At 33.5% G+C, this 24,704-nt stretch overlaps 2 protein-coding genes across 4 annotated transcripts; one reads left to right on the top strand and one right to left on the bottom strand.

Moving 5' to 3' along the window:
- Positions 1-311: 311 nt before the first annotated feature.
- On the bottom strand, positions 312-1,545 carry LOC132171190 (heavy metal-associated isoprenylated plant protein 39-like). The gene is made up of 3 exons (XM_059582439.1): positions 1,215-1,545; positions 981-1,056; positions 312-726 (listed from the first exon to the last, which is right to left on the bottom strand). The coding sequence occupies exons 1-3, from the start codon at positions 1,218-1,220 to the stop codon at positions 404-406; spliced, it is 405 nt and encodes a 134-aa protein (XP_059438422.1). The 5' UTR covers positions 1,221-1,545; the 3' UTR covers positions 312-403.
- Positions 1,546-9,261: 7,716 nt separating this feature from the next.
- On the top strand, positions 9,262-23,967 carry LOC132168865 (ankyrin repeat-containing protein NPR4-like). 3 transcript variants are annotated; one of them, XM_059579938.1, is made up of 7 exons: positions 9,262-9,391; positions 13,448-13,815; positions 14,971-15,444; positions 15,655-15,804; positions 22,578-23,014; positions 23,112-23,585; positions 23,690-23,967. In XM_059579938.1, exons 2-7 carry the CDS (start codon positions 13,476-13,478, stop codon positions 23,708-23,710), a joined length of 1,896 nt encoding a protein of 631 aa, XP_059435921.1. In that variant the 5' UTR covers positions 9,262-9,391; positions 13,448-13,475; the 3' UTR covers positions 23,711-23,967. The 3 variants fall into 3 exon arrangements, with proteins under 3 accessions (XP_059435921.1, XP_059435922.1, XP_059435920.1); XM_059579939.1 differs by lacking the exon at positions 23,690-23,967 and having other exon boundaries at positions 23,112-23,366; positions 23,455-23,573; XM_059579937.1 differs by having other exon boundaries at positions 9,263-9,391; positions 23,112-23,967.
- Positions 23,968-24,704: the final 737 nt, after the last annotated feature.

The following is a 24,704-nucleotide window of genomic DNA, read 5'->3' as shown; positions in this document are numbered from 1 at the left end:
TTGGAGAGGAAAAATAATAAAAAGGGGGCAAAGTATTTTTAAAGTCTGTTTGTAATTACGTTTGAGAAATAGAGCTTTTAAGTCAAAAAGAGCTTTTGGGCAAAAACTTTATTTTTAAGCTTTTGTCAAAAGTGCGTTTTGACAATTTTTAAGTTTTTTTAACCCTTAAAAACGCTTTTAATTTTTTTTATCAAACAAATACTTTTTTCTTCAAACTAGTTTTTTGAGTATTAAAAACATTTTTAAACCATTCAAATACAATTTCAAACATGACCTAAGAAACATTGGAAATGAGTAAATGGGACAAAGCATCCTTCAAAACAAACCATTCCAAACAACATAAAACATTAATATGCATGTACATATGTTTCTCTTCTTGAAGAACAGTAAAAAAAAAAAGATTTCAATTATTTTTTCTTTTATTGTAAGGATTATAGGCCTGGTAGGCATTCTCGAGCTTAGCCACGTCATCATCCTTGGGCTGGAACCGCTGGAAAGTGCTATAAGCTTGATAATGCACCATAGGTGGTGCCATTTCACATTTTTTTTCTTCTTTCTTAGGCTCTTCTTTCTTACGCTCATAGTTCTTCACCTCTTTTGCTGTTTCAACAGATAATATTTCCGTGGAGCTGATCTTCCTCAACTTGTTGACTACATCAACCGGATCGATATCCCCGATCACGGTCATTTTCTGTTCCTTCATGTCCATGGAGATCGATTCCACCCCTAAAATATTACGTTAAAGAACCAGCCAAATTAGTCAGTCAAATCTTCATGCTTTAAGATCTGGCAGTTTTTTTCTATAAATCAATGAAAATTCAAGAAAGAAATCAAATAAACTAAGTCGCCTAATCAGATTTGACAATTGAGACAGATTTTCCTTCAACTTTTGATCCCAATCGACATGATTACATGAAGCATAATACCAGAGACTACCAAAGGGGTTGTAGTAGAATTACAATCGGATAAAATCCCTATACCTTTAAGACCAGAGACTGACTTCATGGCCTTTTGCTTCGATCTGTCATCAGTCAACAACACCTTCAATATCACTTTCTGTAATAAAACATGATAGAAATCCACTCAGATTTATACATCAGGGAATAATTAAAGTGAAAAAAATAAGCCACTAGACCCATCACATGATTTGGGAACCCAATAAAACAACATCTAACAGCTGATAAAAATTTAAAATTTACAAACAAAATTGGTACCTTCATTTTCTGATGGAGGAGGGGCTTCAGAACTTCACACGCCGCACACCACGGTATCTTGGCATTGATGATGACAGACGCTGGGACTGAGAGATCTGAATAGATTCTCAACGGTTTTCGTCTCAACCGCGATTGGTTCCTCGATGGCTCCTTCGTCTGCCCTAAGCCCTAAATCTTCACGTATGGGCACGGTTCATCACGCCTTCACACGTTTTCTCTTTTGCTGTTTCTTCACGACACTATAGTGGTGTTTGATAACTCATTTTAGGCGATTTTTTGTTTTGGTTTGGGTGAAATAATATTTTAACATGATGTAAAAGTATTTTTAAGCGTGTAGAAAAAGATAATAGAAAGATAATTGTAAAGAAAAAATTTGCAGAACCTATATATTTTAACGGTGTCAGAGCCACGTGTCTGTTTCTGTGGCTTTCAATAAAAGTCTTATGATGTTTCTATGGTGTTTTCTAGCATTCTCTTATGACGATCTTCCAATTTTGTTGTGATTCACGGTTTTATTCATTGGCGAATCTTGGCACAATGTGATTTGGCCTTTCACAGGATTTTTAGCAGCTAGTTTTCGTTCTCCGGCTTTATTGTTAGTTGCGGCTTGACCCTTCACCGGATTCATTTAGCAGCTTGTCTCCATTCTCCTGTATTTCTCCGGCCGTCACTTTCAGCCTTTTTTCATCTTTTTTGTCGACGAATCTTGGCATCATGTGGTTTGGACCTTCACAGGATTTTTAACGGCTAGTTTCTTTTCTCCGGCCTCATTATCAGTTGTGGCTTGGCCCTTCGCTGGATTCTTTTAGTAGCTTGTCTCCGTCCTCTGGTATTTCTCCGGCCGTCATTTTCAGCCTGTCTCCCTGACATTACCTTGATCCAACCATCAATTTTGGATGCCTTTAATTTCTTCTCTTTTCCAAACTCAGCTTAGACCTTGAGTTTGAGGGTGATGTTGGAATATTTTATATTTTCTAAATTAGGTTTATTAATATTTTCCTTAATAAGTTATTTTTCTTTATGTTAGAATATTTTTATTATCCATTATTATATTTCCTTGTAAGGTTTATTCTCTTAATTAGTCTAGGTCTACTTTAAGGTTTCTTGATCATTATTCATTGTCTCTTTATAAATAGAGAGTTATGTAATATTTTTTGATACACTGAATATACAAGATGGAGTAATGATGGAAAGCACGCCTGGCGTGCATCAACAGTGATGCACGCCAGGCACAAAATTTTTTTTTTTTATTATTTTATTATTTTTTTATTATTTTTTTTTAAAAAAAAAAAAAAAATTTTTGCACTGGCGTGCGTGGGCGTGCCACGCACGCCGCGTGCTTTGCATCATTACTCTACAAGATGTAGTCCACACGTGTCTCTTCGTTTCCGCTCTCTTTTTCTTTCTCTTTAATATTTTAGTATTTTTATATTTCAAAATGGTATCAAAGCCTATATATTTCAACAAAGCGATTCCGATCTTCGTATTTTCTAAAATATGATATTCTTATTTTTTAAAATTTGAGTCATTCATTATATCTAACGACAGTCTAAATAAATGTAGAGGTTTGTGTGTTACCAAGGCAAGTGAGTTTGACATGTTGAAATTATTACTTCGGTAACAAACAAACATCTATATTTGTTTGGACTGTTAGATGTAATGGAGAGGTCAGATTTTAAAATCTGAGAATCTCATATTTTAAAAAATCACTAGATGTAAATGTGTTATGTAGGAAATTATTTATTAATATTTTAACTTTTGGGTAGAAAAAAAAAAGAGGAAAAATTTGCATATTTTTCTCAAACTGCTATCCAATTGACAATGTATTTTTAAGCTTTCATTTGCGACAATGTCTCCCTTAAACTATCAAAAACATTGACAATGTCCCTCTTAAGGGCAACAAAAAGACAAAAATGACCATAAATATTTTTCAATAAAACAAAAATATTCTAATAAAGTCAAAAAATAATAATAATTTTTTTCTTGAAGAAAAAAAATGATTTTTTAATTTAATTTTTAATTTTAACACCTTAGTTTTTTATTTTTATTTTTTTAAATTTAGTTTTAGTTTTTATTTTGAATTTGTTTTTTATTTTATTTTTTATTTTAATAGTATTTTCGTCATTCCAAGGATATTGACAATTTTTGGTAGTTTGGAAGAGGACATTGTCTCAATTTAAAATTTAAGGAACATTATTAATTGAGTGGTAGTTTGAAGAAGTATGTGGGCTTTCAAAAAAAAAGACACAATTTTTTTCTAAACCACTTGGGAAGAAATTTTCTTCAACCACTTTAATAAATGTCAAGTTTGTTTGAGTTCTTCAAAAATGAATATTTGGGTTCCCAAATTAGTAAGAGGGCAATAAAGAAGTGTAAATGATGTTAAAGAAAATATGCCTATCTCACATGTTAGAAGACACTTAACAGTCGAGTGGGTTGGAGAAATTTATTTTTAAACTAATATGAAAAAAATTTCTATAAAAAAAAAAAAAAGTTTTAACAAACTAGCCGGATTCGCATTATTGTTAGGGGGGTAAAGGAGTAGAGATTTCCGGCTGTCAAAATTGTCAGCCAAGCGTTAGCCATTTTTCCTCTTTTTTTTTTTTTTTTTTTAATTGAGGAAGAAAGATGTTATAAGGGGAATCCAAATTTGAAGTATTAGTACCAAATTTTAAGCAGTAGCACCAAAATTGAGGCATTAGCACCAAATTTAGGATGATCGAATCCCTTTTAGGTGATACCATCTCTAAAGGGTTAACCTTCCACCCTCAGGTTTTAGTTTTGAATCTAAAAACAAGTTTTGAGGCATTAGAACCTAAATATTAACTTATAGAAATTTAGTTAACAAAACAAAAAAAATAACAAAATAACAATTTTTTTTTAATTATTTTTTTATTTTTGGCCGACGCTATTAAGGCAGCCGCATAGCACGACTCGGGGTAAATATATTTTTCTAGAGTTGTTATCTTATGACATAAGCACACGACTTTAGAAAGTATTTTTACCCCACTAACAATAATGTAGTGAACGGTGTTTTGTCCATTTGCTTTTAAGAAAATGACTTTAAAAAGGTGCCTTAACCCCACTAACAATAATGCAGCGAGCTCCCCCAAAAAAAAAAAAAAAAACATAAAAATAAAGCAGTGAACTAACCCCCCACCCCCGCCCAAAAAAAAATAATAATAATGCAGTGGCCTTTTTCCACAAATCCTTGATAATAGTTAGATTTGACTATTATTAGCTTTTTTTTTCTCTACAGCAAAATAGTTATTTTGCAGAAAATAGTCTATTTACTATTTATACTAAAAGAAAAAATTGCAAAATAATTATTCTGTTGAAGAGAAAAAAAATGCAAATAATAGTCGATAGATTGATTAGCCTATTTACTATTCACATTAAAAACTTTGTTTATTATTATTTATGTCTCCCTTTCTTCCTTTTACTCTCTCTCTCCTCATTTTTCTTTCACACTCTCTTCCACACAAAATAATATTTAAAGAAAATAAATAGTAGAATAAAAAATCTGTTAAATTGTGTATAAAAAAATAAGTAACTAAAGTAAAAATTTGTATTTTTTCAATAGTTATTTTGCCTGGAGACAATGAAACAATAATGGATTGCAATTGACATAGTTTGGCGTGTTTCACAACGCTTTGTCTTTTACATTTTTTTTTTTTAATTTTTTTTTTAATTTTAATTGAAGAAGAAAGATGTTATAAGGGGAATTCAAATTTGAAGTATTAGCACCAAATTTTAAGTAGTAGTACCAAAATTGAGGCATTAGCACCAAATTTAGGATGATCGAATCCCTTTTAGGTGATACTATCCCTAAAGGGTTAACCGTCTACCCCTAGATTTTAGTTTTAAATCTAAAAATAAGTTTTGAGGCATTAGAACCTAAATATTAACCCATAAAAATTTAGCTAACAAAAAAAAATAACAATAATAACAAAATTACAAATTTTTTTTATTATTATTTTTTAATTTTTGGCTGGCATAGCACGACTCGGGGTAAAGATATTTTTCTAAAGTCGTTTTCTTATGACATAAGCACAAGACTTTAGAAAGTATTTTTACCCCACTAACAATAATGTAGTGAACAGTGTTTCGTCCATTTGCTTTTAAGAAAAGGACTTTAAAAAGGTGCCTTAACCCCACTAACAATAATGCAGTGAGCTCCCCCAAAACAAAAATAAATAAAAAATAAAACAGTGGAAAAAAAAAAAAAAAAAAATGCAGTGGTCTTTTTCACAAATCCTTGGTAAAAGTTAGATTTGATTATTATTAGCTTTTTTTTCTCTACAGTAAAATAGTTATTTTGCATAGAATAGTCTATTCACTATTTATACTAAAAGAAAAAATTGCAAAATAATTATTCTGTTGAAGAGGAAAAAATACAAATAATAGTCGATAGATTGATTAGCCTATTTACTATTCACATTAAAAACTTTGTTTATTATTATTTTTATCTCCCTTTCTTCCTTTTACTCTCTCTCTCTCCTCATTTTTCTTTCACTCTCTTTCATACAAAATAATATTTAAAGAAAATAGATAGTAGAATAGAAAATCTGTTGAAGTGTGTATAAAAAAATAAGTAACTAAAGTAAAAATTTGTATTTTTTCAATAGTTATTTTGCCTGGAGACAATGAAACAATAATGGATTGCAATTGACATAGTTTGGCGTGTTTCACAACGCTTTGTCTTTTACTTTTTTTTTTTTTTTTTTTTTTAAATTTAATTAAAGAAGAAAGATGTTATAAGGGGAATTTAAATTTGAAATATTAGCACCAAATTTTAAGCAGTAGCACTAAAATTGAGGCATTAGCACCAAATTTAGGATGATCGAATCCCTTTTAAGTGATATCATTCCTAAAGGGTTAATCTCACACCCATAAGTTTTAGTTTTGAATCTAAAAACAAATTTTGAAGTATTAGAACATAAATACTAACTCATAGAAATTTAACTAACAAAAAAAAAAAACAAAATAACAATTTTTTTTATTATTATTTTTTTAATTTTTGGCCGACGAATTAAGGCAGCCACATAGCACGACTCGGGTTAAAGATATTTTTCTAAAGTCATTTTCTTATGACATAATCACTCGACTTTAGAAAGTATTTTTACCCCACTAACAATAATGTAGTGAACAGTGTTTTGTCCATTTGCTTTTAAGAAAATGACTTTAAAAAGGTGTCTTAACCCCACTAACAATAATGCAGTGAACTCCCCAGAACAAAAATAAAAAAATAAAGCAGTGAACTACCCCCTCCAAAAAATAATAAATAATGCAGTGATCTTTTTCACAAATCCTTGGTAATAGTTAGATTTGATTGTTATTAGCTTTTTTTCCTCTACAGCAAAATAATTATTTTGTAGAGAATAGTTATTCTCTATACTTAAAGGAAAAACTGCAAAATAATTATTCTGTTGAAAAGAAAAAAATACAAATAATAGTCGATAGATTGATTAGCCTATTCACTAGTCACATTAAAATTTTTGTTTATTATTATTTTTATCTCTCTTTCTTCCTTTTACTCTCTATCTCCTCCTTTTTTTTTGACACTCTCCTCCGCACAAAATAATATTAAAGAAAATAGATAGTAAAATAGAGAATTTGTTGAAGTGTATATAAAAAAATAAGTAACTAAAGTAAAAATTTGTATTTTTTTCAATAGTTATTTTGCCTGGTGACAATGAAACAATAATGGATTGCAATTGACATAATTTGGCGTGTTTCACAACGCTTTGTCTTTTACTTTTTTTTTTTTTTTTCTTATATATATATATATATATATATATATCAAATTAGTTGATTTTTGTTAGAGTAAAGTCTACGTACTATCCTCAAATTATCACCCAACTCCAGAGGTGGAACTAGGATTTTGAGTGTGGGAGGACGGATTTTTATTTTTATTTTTCTAATTCAAAGGGTAGGCCGGAGAAACTAATTGTTGCTATTCTACCTGAGCGTGGCCATAATAGCACCTACCGAATACATAGATACATATAGTAAGATATAATTTCATAGTAAATTACAAGCTATTTTTGTTAAAATTTTATTATAGTTGTTATTACCACTAACAAGTAAAAGAATGCCAAATGAATTAATGAATCCAAACCCATCAAATATTTAAGTTAATTAACAACAATGAAAGCTAAAAACAAAACTTGTATAATTTTTCTAGATCAAAATACATTAAATACTTATTCAAAATCTTAATCTTATGCATTTCAAAAACACAAAAACATAAATTATTAGCAATATAAACTAAGCACAATCTATAGGATTTAAGAAAAATGGTATGTTCGAGTGTGAATTGTTTCTCCTAACAAAATATCTTGAAGCTCCTGACAACAATACTATCAATATTGTTCCCGCTGCAAATCTGTTCCCAACAACAATACTACTTCAAAACAATGCTGCAAATTTACAATAATAAAGATAAGTCATCAAATATTAATTTTAATATGAATTATGATCAAATCTCAAATTAGATGAATATTTAGGAACTAAGCCAAGCGTGATAGTATGATACAGCCCACACTCACAAAGCTAATATTTAATTTTTTATTTTTCTAATTCACCAACCCACTAACATACCCACTGACCCACTTGGCCACTTTAAGTTCTGTCCCACGTGGTCCACATAGGAAGTAGGCTAGTAGCAAGGAATCTCTGCATTCTGCAAGATTGCAACTTGCAATTTGCAAGTGTACCTTTTAATGAATATATATATAACAATGCAATGCAACTAAGCTACAAAACAAATGATTGAAAGAACCTTTAAGGCTTCCTTCAAGAAATCAAAATGAGATGAGATGAACAGCATGCGCACAGCTCTTTGTTGAGAATGAGATCAACAAGACTTTTCACTTTTCAGATGAGCTAGACATAGGTGACAGGACACAACAAATCACGGCCCACCAGTAAGACTTATCTTGTCTAAGAGAGTTTGAGAGAAAGAGAACTGAGAAAGTCTTCGAGTATGGTGTGAGAGAAAAAGTTTAAGAGAAAGAGAGAGTCTTGCTGCAGATAAACACAAGGGAGTAAAAAAATTAATTTGGGGACAAATTTCTAAATTTAAGGAGCAAATATATAAAATATACCTATTTTAATGAAAATTTCAAAAACTTTGGGGGGACATTTGTCCCCCATTGTTGTACCTAGTTCCGTTCTTGTCCAACTCATAATGTCTTTCTAAACTTTTAATTGGGACAACGTCCCCAAATTATAAAAAATTGTCAATGTCCCCCAGTGATGAAAATACCCTTAATAATTTTTTTTTTTTTTTAAAAAAAGTAAAAAATTAGTGTGTGGAAATTTATTTATTTTTTCTTAAATTTTTTTTTCTAATTTATTAGAGTATTTTTGTGTTATTGAAAAAATCTACAGTCATTTTTGTCTTTTCCTTTTTTTTTTTGGTCTTGTCTTGTCTTGTCTTGAAGGACATTATCAATTTTTTTGGCAAGGACATTGTCCTAATTAGAAGTGTAAAAAGACATTGTGGGTAGTAGTTTGTCTGAACTTTTCCCTTCTTGCTATTACTATTAAAAGAATTCTGCTATCAGGCTGCCAAGAGTCAGACAAGTGTCTGTCAAAATCTGATGTGGTTTTATTAAAAAAAAAAAAAAAAAAAATTGTAGAAAAATCTCTCTCTTCCTAGTCATGCTAGATTTTGTTGTTATTATTATTATTATTATTTTGGTTAAATTTTTATGAGTTAATATTTAGTTTCTAATGCCTCAAAATTTATTTTTGGATTTAAAACTAAAACCTAGGAGTAGAAGGTTAATCCTTTAGGGATGGTATCACTTAAAATAGATTTTATCATCCTAAATTTAGTGCTAATATCTCAAATTTAATGCTAATATTTCAAATTTGAATTTTCCTTTAATACTTCTCTTCTTCAATTTAAAAAAACAATTTTTTTTGAAAAGAAAAAAGAAAATAAAATAAAATAAAGAGGTCTCTGACGCTTGAGGCAGTCAGAAATCTCAACTCCTATTAAAAAAAAAAAAAACAAAAAGGCGCTTCAAAAAATCAAACCTATCTATAAATCTAACCCACCTTTTGGCCAAAACTCCAGCAAGGTTGAGTATCAAAAGACTTCCCCCGTTTCTTCCGACTGCTCAAGAGGATCTGAAGCTCAATCTGCAACGGCAAGAATTCGAATAGTAAGTATGCAAGTACTTGTACGTAGTAAATCTAAATCTTCACCATAGTTGTTGTTATCATCATGATTCATGACTTTAGCATTTCACGCTTTTTCCTTACCATTATTCTTTTATTTTTAAATTTGTATCTGTATATTCTTTCATTTTTTTAACACTAACCAAGCATCATACGTTTTTCTTTTCTTTTCCAATCCCTAAATCATAATTTTGTACTTTTCTTATGATGGCTCTTCTTTACTATTTTACAAATTTGGTAGAAGAAAAGTTTATGAAAAACCAGAAAAAGGAAGTTATCAAAAAAAGTTCTGTGAGTGATGGTTTAGTGCAGTACTGTTTGTCCTGTTAAAATTGGTTCGCAAATTGTTATAAATTAAGGTAAAAGTCTATATATATATTGTCTTAAATTATCATTCAATTCACAATCTCCTCGGTGCCTTCTCTCTAGAATTCATCTATCTCTCTTTTCATCTAAAAAACACTGAGAAGAACCTCAAGAGGAAAGAAGATCTAGATCTAGATCTTTCCTCATTCCCTTTCATGGTAGCAGTGCTTGAGGTATTTTCTATAGGCTCCACTGGTCTCCGTTTCTGGCGGGTTGCTTTAAATCTAGTTTGTAGATCTAGATCTAAATCCAAATCCAGTCTCTTCAACCTTAGATTTGATTGTTTTCTTCAGCCAAGGCGTGTCTTCCGAAGGAATATCTACGATGTTGTGCTTCTCCATTGCTGCTTGTGGGAGTTGTTGTTTTTATTTTTTGTTGTTTGTTTGTTTGTTTGTTGTTGTTATTTTTATTTTATGGTCCTAGCTGTTGGGCTGAGGACGTGAATAATGCTTCTGGCTTTCGGGTCAAGAGGAGAATGGTTTGGGTGTGAGTATTTTGTTTATACCTGGTGTTAGAGAGTTATCAACTAATAACTCTCTCCATGTTATCAAGAATTCAAACAATCATTCAAGTGAAGATAAGGATAGAATTAGTTGAGATAAACCATTTGTCATTTGAATTTGTAATTTGAATTTGTAATCTCTATGTTATCTTTTGTAACAGTTCTATTTATATATACAAAGCCTTAACCACAATTAATGGTAAGGCAGTACAACCCAAACACTAGAGTTACCAAATTATCACATGGTATCAGAGCTTTCCTAGACTAACGTCGTTTTTAAGTTTTTTTTTTTTCTGTTTCTATGGCTGCCTCATCCTCTTCCGCAAATCCCATCACCTACACAGTTCCCTCTTCTTTTCCTCACAAACTCATTGATACCAACTATCTAGTTTGGAAACTTGCAATCTTGCCCATCATCAAAAGCCAAGATCTTCAAGGCCATATTGATGGTTCCATTAAAAGTCCTCCTCCAACCCTCAAGTCCAAAACTGATGACGTTGACATTGTGTCCACAAATCCAGATTGGCTTAAATGGCACATGCGTGATCAGTTGGTGCTTAGCATTTTGATCTCATCTCTCACCGTCGACGTTGTAGTTCATGTCGTTAAATGTGTCACTGCACGGGACTTATGGCTCACGTTGGAAACTATGTTTGTTTCCAAAGCCCGTGCTCGCTCAATGCAACTTCGCCTTCAACTTACCACTCTCAAGAAGGGAAGCATGTCAATTTCGGAATATTTTCAGAAATTCACCAAGTTGGTTGATACCTTGGCTGCCAAATTATCACACCTGGGAAATGGCTTCCTGTGTTCCTCGAAGGAGTCTATGTTAGCAGATTTGTTCTATAATCTGAAGATCGGGCTGGGATAACGGATGTTTGACGTCATAGATTGGTTTTTTATTATAAGATCTGTTATGTTTTCCATTTTTTGACGTGTAATCTTTTAACTTCGGCTATGATCTTGCAGAACTGTATGTTCTGTGATTATAAGAGCTTTTATGCTTTTCATCATTATTAATAAAATCATATTGATTTTCCCTCCAAAAAAAAAAAAAAATCACAATGTCCTCTAAAGCTTGTAAAAAGATAAAATAGCCATAATTTTTTTTTTTTCAAAAAAAAGACAAAAATACCCCCATAAATTCGAGAAAGAATATATGAATTAATTATTTTCTTTTTTTTTTTAAAAAAAAAAATTTAGTCCCTTTTTTAATTTTTTAAAATTTTTAGTTTTAGTTTTTTTTTATTATTAATTTTTTGAATTTTATTTAGGATATTTTCGTCATTAGAGGGACATTGTCAATTTTTGGTAGTTTGTGTGGGATATTGTAGCATTTGAAAATTTGGAGAAAAATGGTCAATTGGGTAGTAATTTGAAGGGAGTATGTGAACTTTCTCTTAAAAATAATCAATTACAACTAGGTGTCTCTATCTACTGGTTTGTGGGAATAAGATCCTCTCAATTTCATTTGAAATGGAGAGTATCCATTTAGTGTAAAAGTATGTATAATATTGTAAATATTATCATTCAACTTTAGTGTTAAGACAATATTACTCTTCTTTTTACACTAAAATGGATATTCTTCATTTCATTTGAAATTGAGAGGATTTTATTCCCAGTTTGTGTTGTGTAAGTTCCGGGAAGAAAACTTGATAGGCATTATGAGCAAGAAAAATGAAAAATGCAGTTTTACTTAAAATTATTCCTCTCTCTTGAAAATGCGTTAATCGCATATGTTTTATCACTTCAAAAGGTAGGACTCAACACACACTCTAGCCCAAAAGCCTAAGTTAATGGGCTAAGGTTCACTTAGATATATTAATTACTCATTTCTTTTATATTTTCTTAATGTAGGACTCAACGCACACAATTGTACTCATACAATTTCCCTCTCACTTGTTAGTTTCTTCACATTGACCAAACTCTCTTTTGCTTGTGATTCTTTTTACATTTCCAAGAGTGTCTTGCCTCAAGAGTTGCGGAAGTGGACATAACTCCAAACCCGACGTGTCCTAGGAAGCTAATCATGACTTTGATACCACTTGTTGAGAGATAAAGTAGTTATGAAGTTTTTACCAAGAGTACATTAATACACATAGTTGAACAACACTTTAGCTCAAAAGCCTAAGCTAATGGGTTAAGGTCCACTTAGGTATATTAACTACTATTTTTCTTTTATATTTTTTCAATAGACTCAACACTTACAACAATCTTCCCCTTACTTGTGAGTCTCTTTCACATTGGCTAAATACATAGTTGAACAACACTCTAGCCCAAAAGCTTAAGCTAATGAGCTAAGATCCACTTATGTATATTAACTATTATTTTCTTTTATATTTTCTTAATGTGAGACTCGACATTCATAAGTGCACTTGCAACAAAATGACTAATCAAGTTCCAATTAGATTTCTATAGAATTGCTTATAAAGTTGGGCTTCTTTGTAATCCATCGAACTCTATGTGGGTTTGTAGTGTTGCAATCTCCCTTATATTCTTGATGCCTCATCGGCGCATGTTATGTTTTAGTACCAGATGACCTAATTACTAGATTCTCATACAATTTTTTTTTTTAACGACCAAGAGAAGGCTCTAGTTATATCTACGCTATCACACTTTAAAAGAAGTCAGGTTGCAATTGGAGCTTTCTATAATCGCTTATATAAAACTCATTTTCACCTAGTAAAAAACCAATGTAAGACTTAACACATCTTTTTATAATCCTATTATTCTATGTGGGCTATACATCTTCTCAATATGAGATCGATTGAAATATTAAAATATCCAATTCAATTACCATTATAAATCATCAGTATCTGTAAACTTGAGTTAGATCATAAGTTATTCATTTTGATCGAGAAACACTAATTTTTTTTTTTTGGAGTAATTCTCTACCTAAAATTCCTCTACACTAAATGTCGACATGTGTCAGCATGTGATTGGAGCTACGTCAACCACTAAAAGAAATTTAACACCCCAAATCACATGCCGCATGTTGTAAAAAAACTTGTAAAGGGGATGTAGGTCTAGTATTTTTATTTATTTATTTATTTTTTGGTACTCGTCACTTTTCACCACTTGACCTAATTAAGTGATTTATAAATAGATAAAGTTATAGTTATTGTAAATGAATGAATTAGTTTCTCACCGATTTTATTTCTTACGAAACCAGGAAAAAAAAGAAAAAAAAGAAAAGAAAAATGGAAGGGGCTGCTGTCAACATACCTCATAAAAGAAGACACAAGGCAAAGGTGACAATACAAAAGGTGACAATAAAAATGACAAAGGTGACAATATTTGCAAGGAAGAAGACATTTCCACGAACGAGTTATCCTCAAAGGCCTTCTTCCGAACCAGCTATCGATCAACAAAGATCCTCTTCTGCTCCATCAATTCCATCAAGCAGCTATCAGCATGTTGAAGTACCTCAAGAAACTAGCGTAGACGCTAGGACTTCCCAAGAAGAATCGGTGAAGATAGATGTAGTAGAGGAGGAAAGCACAAGCCAGCATAATGCAAATGAATTTCAAACTGATGACAGTAAGCTGTCTCTCTTTTCTGAGTAATTTTAGAAGTCTATCTTATGTTATTCAAAAAATGAAGTGGCTTTTAAAATTATCATTTAATTAAAATCTAATAATGATCAATCACAAGCCTAATGGTCATTTCAAGAGTCATATCATTCTTAGAGTGATATAAGAGGGACACAAAATGGACTTTTAGCATTACTGCTATTTTCTTGTCCTCATGACGTTGTTACATCATATATAAGTTTTAGGGCCTGTTTGAGATTGCGTTTGAAGACCTCAAAAGTGCATTTAATACCCTAAAAACTGGTTTGAAAAAAAAAAAAAAAAAATCCATTTGGTAAAAAAAATTCAAAACGCTTTTGAAGGTCAAAAAGCTTAAAATGGTCAAAACACACTTTTGGTAAAAGATTAAAAATAAAGCTTTTGTCCAAAAACTCTTTTTTACTTAAAATCTCTATTTCTCAAATACAATTATAAACATACCCTTAGAATATATTAGGGAAAAACCCTTTTTTTTTTCTTTTTTTTTTTCTTCCGTTCCTTTCCAACTTCCAAATTTCTGCCAAAAGCATCTTTTATTTATAGACAAAGAAATTAAGACAAAGGAAAAAAAGAAAAATAAAAACCACATACGAGATCAAGATGTACTATTTTTTTTTTTTTAAAAAAAAAAAATTATAAATTCTAAAATTATGTGATTTTTTTTTATTATATTTTTTTTGCATCAAACGGTCTACCTATTAAAAATATGACATGTTAAGGAGGCAGCAAAAATAAATGTTCTTTTAAAAGGTTTTTTCTTCACTTTTGAGGAGATACTTTTTCTTAGGTAAATCAAAAAACAGTTTTTTTACTCAAAGTTTTTTAGTGACATAAAGTGCAAGAAAATGATAAAAATATACTCAATTTTCATTCGTAACACCATCACATTTTTAATAAATACTTAAATAGCATTTTTCACGTAAATTCACGTAATTTGAAAATTAGGGATCCTTATCCCCACAAGGGTCTGAAAATAAAGAAGAAGAAAAAAATCGTTTACTGTAGATATGTACGAATAGAAGATTCCCCATTAATTCTTCCAGTTTCTTAATTAGCATCTAAATTGGCATGATTTATCATCGAAATATTGCAATTAATACCTTGCTACTTCGAAAAATTTCAGGGGAGCAAAGATATCAATCGATAAGAGATTCCCTCTATCCAGCTGCAGCAAAAGGTGATTGGCAAAGCGCTAACGACCTAAATAAGAAATATTCAGATATATGGGAAATTCCCATAACAGTGCAGCAAATGAATGCTCTTCAAGTTGCAGTTACAACAAAACAGACCGCTTTTGTAAAAGAACTGTTGAATTGTATGACTGCAGAACAGTTAGAATTCATAAACAACAATGGAGATACCGCCCTTGCCATTACTGCTTTGTCAGGAAATGTGGAAATTGCTAAGAAGATGGTGAAAATGAACAATAAACTGCCAATGATCCGAAATAAACAAGAACTTCTACCACTTCTCATAGCAGCTATGCACAGAGAAAAAGACATGGTGTTATATCTATACGGTGTGACAAAATTTGAAGAATTGACTTTTGATGAACGCATTAAGCTCCTCTTACAAGTTATTTTCTGCGATTTGTATGGTATGTCCTTCATCTCACTGAGTGCATGTGATCAGTTTTAGACAATTAACGCATTGAAATTTCATAAGGGTTATGCATTGTGACAATGAGCTTTAGGTAGTTAGATAAGTAGGAGTTACCACTACTAATGCAATATTATTGATTATGTAAGGATTTCTGAACCAACCATTGACATTGATCATCAAATTAATGTGTTGTTTTGGAGAACAGATATAGCACTGGAAATGCTGAAAAAAGATTCATCATTAACAATTGCCGAGGATAAAAGTGGGGGTACAGCATTGGAACAGTTGGCAAGAAAACCTATTGCAATTGGGAGTAGAAGTCACATGTCAGTCTGGGAAAGATGCATAGGCTACTGTTAGTTTGACTCCAACCCAAACTCTTTTTCCTTGCATATATATAAAATCTGTCTCTTTTTCTCTCTCTTTATATATATATATATAAAATGTTAGAAATTACATCTTTATTTTAAAGATTGATCAAGAGTTGGTTGAGACTGCCATATGTGTATAGCTAAAAAAAATTAGAATGATAAGAAAATCAATATGTTTGATCCCAATAAACAATCTAGGGTAAGAAATAAACATGGCATTCTTGGTCATGAAAGGGTGTTTGAGGGGTAGTTGTTGTTGAAAAAAAAGCCAAATGAGTAAACTATGGTAGTATTTTTCTAGAAGCCATCAAAGGAATAGTAAAAGGTTGTTGTACCAATCAAGCCGTCGAAGGAATAGTGCATGGTTGTTGCACCAACCATGGACTTTCATGTTTCTCACCAACCCTTCTACACCTATATAAGGAGCATCAAAGCTTCAATGTTTCAAAAAACTAAGACAAGAAAAGTATAGAGAGAAAAAGAAGGAAAGGTTGAGAGAAAAGAGTATAGAGAGATAAGTCTAGTGTTAGGCATATAAGAATTGCAGATCATAACATAGAAGAGTTGTGTGCAATCTCTCTCTGAAATATCTCTTGTAAAGTCTCCCTATTATTTTCTCCCAAAGTAGTGAAATCTCTGCAACTCGGTGGATGTAGGCAGTATTGGCCGAACCACGTATAAATTTCTTGTCTTGTGTATGTTTATGCGTGTTTATAGTACAAATCAAAAATACACGTGTATGTTCTGTCTAGGAAATATTGGATTTTAAGTAAGACCGGTGTGACTTCTCCAATCTTACCTAGGGACGTACCGAGCTGTATCTTTGGTAAAATACTATTTACCGTACTTGTGTGTTGTTGTTTTCTTGACAGATTGGATCCCAAGATCCTAGAAAGGAATTAGCAATACCTAATTTCCCAACAATTGGTATCAGAGCTCGGTTCCTGTTCCGTTCGAGTGGGAGCAATAGCGTCAAGTTTATACAACAAGAAGGATGTCTATCGAAACCCCCGAAACCACCCTTGAAGTTGCTTCTCCAAGTGACAGTTCGAAGAAGTGGAGTCCAAATTATGGATCAGGCGGATCTATAAAAGTTGAAATAAAGCCATTTGATAAGAAGATCAGTTTTGGCTTATGGCAAAGGTGGATGTGTGGCGTTCTTATTCAACAAAGGCTGCTAGTTGCCTTAGAAAAAAGACCTGAGGACATGACTGACCCCGAATGGTCAAATATCGATCAACAAGCAATCTCTACCATTGAGATGTACATCACAGATGATGTGTTAAATCATATGATATCAGCGATCTCTGCCAAAGATATGTGGGACGAGCTAGAAGCCATATATCTGGGGAAATCCTTGTCAAATAAGCTCTTCCTCAAGAAGAAACTCTTCAAACTGGAGATGAAGGAAGGCGAGGACGCGATGAAGCATATCAACATCTTCAACGCTTTGATCAACGACTTGAACCGGATAGATGTTCAATTCAGTGAAGAAGATCGAGCCTTGTTATTGCTTGCATAATTTCCAGATTCATATGAGCATTTTGTCACTACGCTCATGTTTGGAAAGAGAACTCTCGAGTTCAATGAGATTGTGCAAGACATCATCTCTCATGTGACCATGAAAAAGGCAGATGATAAGTCCACTTCTGGATCTGCTTTGAATGTGGAAAGTAGAGGCAGAAGTTCAAACAGAGGCAGCGGGCATGGAAGGTCGAGATCAAGGGTCGGTAGGTCCAAGTCAAGGTATCCAAGAAATTCCAACAGCCAGAATAGCTCAAAAACTATTGAGTGTTGGAATTGTGGCAAGACGGGTCACTACAAAAATCAGTGTAAAGCTCCAAAAAAGGAGGCAACAAGCGACTCTGCAAACGTGGTGGCAAATGAAGCGCAAGAGGCCCTGATCCTCTTGGTTGACAGTCGCTTTGATTCTTAGGTGTTGGACTTAGGGGCTTCCTTTCATATAACAGCGATACGCGAAATCTTGGGAAACTATGTTAATGGAGATTTTGGGAAAGTGTATCCAGCTGATGGTACAACGCTGGATGTTGTGGGCATGGGAAATGTTTGGATCAGAATACATGTTGATTCAGTATGGAAGTTGGACAAAGTCAGACATGTTCCAGAGCTGAAGAAGAATCTGATCTCTGTGGGACAGCTTGATGATGAAGGGCATGGCATTCACTTCCACAAAGGTAAATGGAAGGTCACATTTGGGGCTATGATGATAGCTCAAGGTGAAAAGACTGATACCCTCTATATGACCACAGATATGAGGGATACTATTGCTATTGCGAATATAAGTGCTGAAGCAGATCTGTGGCACCAAAGGCTAGGCCACATGAGTGAAAAAGGGCTCAAAGTTTTGCACTCATTGGGGAAGCTACCAAAGTTAAAGTCGATTAATATCGGCTTCTGTGAAAATTGCATTTTCGGCAAACAGAAACGGGTGAGTTTTAAAACGGGTGGCAGAACCCTCAAAAATGAGAAGCTGGAGCTAGTTCACACAGATGTCTAGGGGCCAGCTATAGTCTTGTCCATTGGCGGAAAGTCATACTTTGTGACTTTCATTGATGACCATTCCAGGAAGGTATGGTATCCGTTTGGAACGGACTGTTCCAAGAACCCCACAGCAGAACAGGGTGGCAGAACGGATGAACCAAACACTGACAGAAAGAGCCAGAAGCATGCCCATTTAGTTAGGCCTACCCAAGCAATTTTGGGCTGAAGCAATCAACACAGCAGCCTACCTCATTAATTGAGGACCATCAGTGCCATTGGAGCAACGCATATCGGAGGAGATATGGAGCGGAAAGAAGGTAAATCTTTCATGGTTAAAAGTTTTTGGTTGCATTGCTTATGTGCACATTAGTGATCATGTCAGGGGAAAGCTAGACCCTAAGTCACTAAAGTGCACCTTCATTGGATATGGAGGAGATGAGTTCGGTTATCGACTATGAGATGATCAAAATAAGAAAATCATTTGAAGTAGAGATGTGGTTTTCAATGAAAAGGTGATGTACAAAGATAGAGGTACTACACAACCTACTAGTCCAGTACAAGATGATCCTGTGTATGTTGAGTTGAATGATCTTTTAGAAAGTAGTCCGGTGCAGAAAGTTGGTGAGGATCCTCAGCTTGAAGAACCTGAAGAACCTACAGAACAACATGCACCACAAGATCCAACTCCTACGCCTACACCTAGAAGGTCTGCTCGTCCACATGTACCAAACAGGAAGTACATGAACTTTCTATTATTAACAGATAGTGGAGAACCTAAATGCTATGATGAAGCATGTTAGGTAGAGGACTCGAGCAAGTGGGAGCTTGCAATGAAGGATGAGATGAAGTCTCTCATCTCTAACAAGACATGGGAGCTAGCTAAGTTATCAGTGGGAAAAAAAACTCTACACAACAAATGGGTATATAGAGTCAAAGAGGAACATGATGGTTCCAAGAGACACAAGGTGAGATTGGTGGTCAAAGGCTTACACCGACATTTTCTCACCGATTGTGAAACTTAATACCATTCGTTCAGTTCTAAGCATTGTTGCAGCAGAGGGGTTGCGCTTAGAGCAGTTAGATGTGAAGACTGCTTTCCTCCATGGAGACCTAAAGGAGGAGATCTACATGCAACAACCGGAGGGTTTTCCAATCAAAGGGAAAGAGAAACTTGTGTGCAAATTGACTAAAAACTGGTACAGCCTGAAGCAAGCCCCAAGACAGTGGTACAAGAAGTTCGATGGGTTTATGCAGAGGCATGGCTACAACAAGTGCAACGCTAACCCTTGTTGTTACTTCAAAAGGTTTGAATCCAATTACATTATTTTGTTACTATATGTCAATGACATGTTAGTAACAAGTTCGGATATGGATGAAATCCAGAAGTTGAAGAAGCAACTATCGAGTGAGTTCGACATGAAGGATTTGGGCGCAGCGAAGCAGATTCTTGGGAGGAGAATAAATAGGGACAAGCAAATGGGTACTTTGCAGTTGTCTCAAGAGGAGTACATTGGCCATATTCTGAAAAGGTTCAGTATGAGTAATGCTAAGCCAGTTAGCACACCCTTGGCTAGTCACTTCCGGCTATCCAAGGATCAGTCCCCCAAGATAGAAGAAGAGAAGGACTTCATGGCTAAGGTTCCATATGCCTCAGCCATTGGAAGTTTGATGTATGCTATGGTTTGCACGAGACCAGATATAGCCCATGCAGTGGGAGCTGTGAGCAGATTCATGTCAAAACCCGGGAAACAACACTGGGAGGCAGTGAAGTGGATACTAAGGTATCTACGAGGTACAACTAACAGAAGCCTATGTTTCAGAAATGGTGAGCTAAAACTACAAGGGTTTGTAGATGCAGACTTTGCTGGAGAGGTAGATCACAGGAGGAGCACTACCGGATATGTTTTCACAGTAGGTACTACTACAGTGAGTTGGATTTCGCAGATACAGAAGGTTGTTGCTTTACCCACTACAGAGGCAGAGTACGTGGTTGTAACTGAGGCTAGCAAAGAGATGATTTGGTTACAAGGATTGTTGGCATCAGACAAAAGAAGAATGTTTTGTACAGTGATAGCCAGAGTGCGATACACTTGGCAAAGAATTCAACATTTCATTCAAGAACCAAGCACATAGGACTTCGGTATCATTTCGTCAGATCACTTCTAGATGATGAGGTGTTGACACTTGAGAAGATCCAGGGCAGCAAGAATCAAGCTGACATGTTAACCAAAATAGTTACTATAGAGAAATTGAAGTTGTGCTCAACTTCAGTTGGTCTTCAGGCTTGAGGACAAGTGGACGAGTTGCAGAAGAGGGAATTGCGGAGATTGTTGAGATTCACAACTCATTAGACTCCAAGTGGGAGATTGTTGGAAAATGGAGCCAAATGAGTAAACTATGGTAGTATTTTTCTAGAAGCCGTCAAAGGAATAGTGAAAGGTTGTTGCACTAACCAAGCCGTCAAAGGAATAGTGAAAGGTTGTTGCACCAACCAAGCTGTCGAAGGAATAGTGCATGGTTGTTGCACCAACCATGGACTTTCATGTTTCTCACCAACCCTTCTACACCTATATAAGGAGCATCAAAGCTTCAATGTTTCAAAAAGCTAAGACAAGAAAAGTATAGAGAGAGAAAAAGAAGGAAAGGTTGAGAGAAAAGAGTATAGAGAGATAAGTCTAGTGTTAGGCATATAAGAATTGCAGATCACAACATAGAAGAATTGTGTGCAATCTCTCTCTGAAATATCTCTTGTAAAGTCTCCCTATTATTTTCTCCCAAAGTAGTGAAATCTCTGCAACTCGGTGGATGTAGACAGTATTGGGCGAACGACGTATAAATCTCTTGTCTTGTGTATGTTTGTGCGTGTTTATAGTACTAATCAAAAATACACGGGTATGTTCTGACTAGGAAAGATTGGATTTTAAGTGAGACCGGTGTGACTCCTCCAATCTTACCTGGGGACGTACTGAGTTGTATATTTAGTAAAATACTATTTATTGCACTTGTGTGTTGTTTTCTTGACAGATTGTCCCAAGATCCTAGAAAGGAATTGGCAGCGCCTAATTTCCCAACAGTTGTGGGGTGTTTTTTTGTTGGTGTCATTTTGTTTTGTGGGATTTGAGTAATGTTAGAAGTTACTTTTGTGTCTCTTTTGTGTTACTTTAAAAATGATGCGGCTTCTAAATTACCATTTGGCTTGTAGTTGATCATTGTTAAATTTTGATCAAATAGTAATTTTAAATGTCATCTCATTTATGGAGTGATACAAGAAAGATACAAGAATGACTTTTACAATTATTCGTGGGACTTAAGGCAGGGTAGTGGAGAAGTGTATGGGGGTTTTCATTTTGAGTCTTCTTCTTTTTGGGTTTTTGCGGGTGTCTTTCGTTAGGTTTTTTCTGCTCTTCTTACTCTTCTATTTGGTAGTCCTTTAGCGCACTTTAAGCTTTCTATAAATTTTTGATTACATATAAAAAAAAATAATGTAAGATGAGGAGGAAAGAGGCAAAACTCATTATTTAGTCACATAAGTACTTGTCTAGTATTTACCCACTCTAACAATCAAGTTAGTGTATTGATGCTAAAAAAAAAAAAAAAAAAGGTTTATTGATATTTCCTATGGAAAGAGTTTTTTGGATGGGTTGGAGGAAATTCCTCCAACCTATTCTATAAAAATAACATGTGTTACTTTTCATGTGAGATCCACATATTTTTTAATTAGCATATGAGAATCACATGCTAATTAAATAAAATTTCTTCCAACTTTGTCATTGCAATTAAAAAAAGAATGTGCTTCTCACATGTAGAGGACACATGTCATTTTTATAGAATAGGTTGGAGAAAATTCCTCCAACGCAGTTTGGAGGAAAACTCTACCGACAACAGGCGAGGGCTAACAATGAGCCAAACTTCAAAAAAGGCTGACAACAGGCCAGGGCTTCCTATTGAACCAAAAATTAACTTCATCTTAAGAATCAAAATGTAAATAGTTTGTACTTTTCTCCTAATGTATTATATTTATTTATGGATTATGCCAAGACGGGAAGACAAAACATATCCAAAGAAGTCCACAACTATGACATAAATGACCACATTTAATGCATTACATTATCTTCAGTTTTTCAATGAAAATTTCTGTCTCATTTCTTGTTAAGAATCTTGTTAATTAAAATAATGTAATATACTAATATAGAATAAATAAATTTTTACAATCTTTTTTTTTTTTTTTTGTTTTAAATTCTTTTCCTAATCCTAGGCTTTAAAGGCGTCTATCAAAAAGCGTTGATGCGGGCATATTCTCATCAATTAGTTGAAGCCATTTGGACAGATGTTCGAAAGTTGCCATCGGAGCAGTTTATCAAATATGCCACTACAATTTTTTGTGCTGCTAAGTTAGGGAATGTTGAATTCCTAACTATACTTATACGCAATAATCATGACCTCATTTGGATGCTTGATGAAAACAAGCAAAATATATTTCACATTTCTATTCTTTATCGGCAAGAGAGTATATTCAACCTAATACATGAGATAGGCATTTTCAAGAATATGGTTGCAAACATTTGTGACAAATACGGGAACAACATGCTACACTTAACTGGAATATTAGTCGGAGAATTAGCTCATGTAGAGAGACTAAAGATCCTTTCAGGAGCAACACTTCATATGCAACGAGAGTTATTATGGTATAAGGTGTGTTGATATTATTGTATCTTCAATTCATTTATTCTAGTTTCATATATATATTGGACGAAAATTTACCATTCAATTTACACCTTGATTATTGTAGGAGATTGAAAAGATTGTGCCCCTTAAATTATTGAATGCGAAGAATTGCAACGGAGAAACACCCCAGGATTTATTTACAAAAAGATATGAAAATTTACAACATGCTGGTGAAATGTGGATGAGGAGCACGGCAAATCATTGCATGCTTGTGGCAACACTAATTGCCACTGTGGTTTTCGCTGCAACTTTCACTGTACCAGGTGGCAATGAAGAAGGAAAGGGAACTCCTATCTTTTTGGAACATAATTGGTTTTTGGTATTCTTCATATCAAATTCAATAGCATTGTTATCCTCTTCAACTTCGATAATAATTTTCTTGTCAATTCTCACATCTCGTTACACAGAAATGGATTTTCTCAGTACATTACCTAGAAGATTGATGCTTGGACTACTCGCGCTCTTCATCTCCATAGTAGGCATGGTTGTAGCCTTTGGTGCAACCTGCTTTTTGGTATATCAGCACAAAATGACAAAGGTTCCTATTGTTATAATTGCTTTAGCTGGTGTCCCAATTTCCACTTATATTCTGCTACATTATGAACTTTTGGTTGATATAATCAGCTCAACATTCTTGTCTAGATTTCTTTTCGGGTCCCGTAAACGTATGTTTTGCTAGAAAGTGGAAGATGTCCACTCCAAGTGTCCAACAATTGAGCAGTAGAAAGAATTGCCAGAGGTAATCAATGGGTTTTTATCAAGGAGGGCCAAGGAAAGAATGATCAATTGCCTTGACTGTAGTAAATGTGACACTTAATAAGGACTTTCATTTGTCATGTGATGTAATATTATATACCTCTCTTTTGACCTCCATTTCACCCATAAGTGATATATATCCTTATGTGCTCTCTCTTTCCCTACATGTTCCTTTTTTTTTTTTTCCTTTAGGGTATTAAATATTATCAATTTTTAGATATTTCTAGACAAAAGGAAAAAAAAAAAAAAAGAAGGGAAAAAGACATTTTAAACAGCTTAATTCTACTTAATCTTACAATATATATTATTTAATATTGACATTTTTCAAATACTTGTAGACGTACAAAAGGTAATATAAAAAAAATAACATTTTATATATCTTAATTTTACATTGTTAGAATATTTTATATTATTCTCTAAGGTTTATTCCCAACATCAATTAGTCTAGAGTTACTTGCTTATCACTCATAACCTTTCTATATACAGAGGTCTCTATAATCATTCTCAATATATCATTATCAATACAATGTAGAGTCTGTTTGGAATTGCGTTTGAGAAATAGAGCTTTTAAGTCAAAAATAGATTTTGGGCAAAAGCTTCATTTTTAACCTTTTGCCAAAAGTGCGTTTTGGCCATTTTTAGGCTTTTCGGACCCTTAAAAGCGCTTTAATTTTTTTTACCAAACGAGTACTTTTTTTCTTCAAACGGGTTTTTTAAGTATTAAAAGCACTTTTAGGACCCTCAAACGCAATCCCAAACAGGCTTGTAGTCCTTATATTAAAAGCATGTTTTAAAACAAAATTATAGAAATATCTCCTTTGAAAATGCGTTTTTTTTTTTTCTTTCTTTTCAAAATGGCAGTTTGAAAATGTGGAAAAAAAAAATTTGTATTTTCAAATCG

The sequence above is a fragment of the Corylus avellana genome, chromosome ca2 (assembly GCF_901000735.1).
Source record: "Corylus avellana chromosome ca2, CavTom2PMs-1.0".
Taxonomy (NCBI): Eukaryota; Viridiplantae; Streptophyta; class Magnoliopsida; order Fagales; family Betulaceae; genus Corylus; species Corylus avellana.
The sequence above is the reverse complement of the archived record's forward strand: the minus strand, read 5'-3'. Positions and strand labels throughout refer to the sequence as shown.

Excerpts from the sequence above, each read along its gene's own strand:
- LOC132171190 (XM_059582439.1), bottom strand. Across the intron at positions 727-980 it reads GTCAGTCTCTGGTCTTAAAG|GGGTGGAATCGATCTCCATG; the intron begins GTATAGGGATTT and ends GTAATATTTTAG.
- LOC132168865 (XM_059579937.1), top strand. The coding sequence starts at position 13,476 with ATGGAAGGGGCTGCTGTCAACATACCTCATAAAAGAAGACACAAGGCA. Across the intron at positions 15,805-22,577 it reads GGAAAGATGCATAGGCTACT|GCTTTAAAGGCGTCTATCAA; the intron begins GTTAGTTTGACT and ends TCCTAATCCTAG. Across the intron at positions 23,015-23,111 it reads GAGAGTTATTATGGTATAAG|GAGATTGAAAAGATTGTGCC; the intron begins GTGTGTTGATAT and ends TGATTATTGTAG.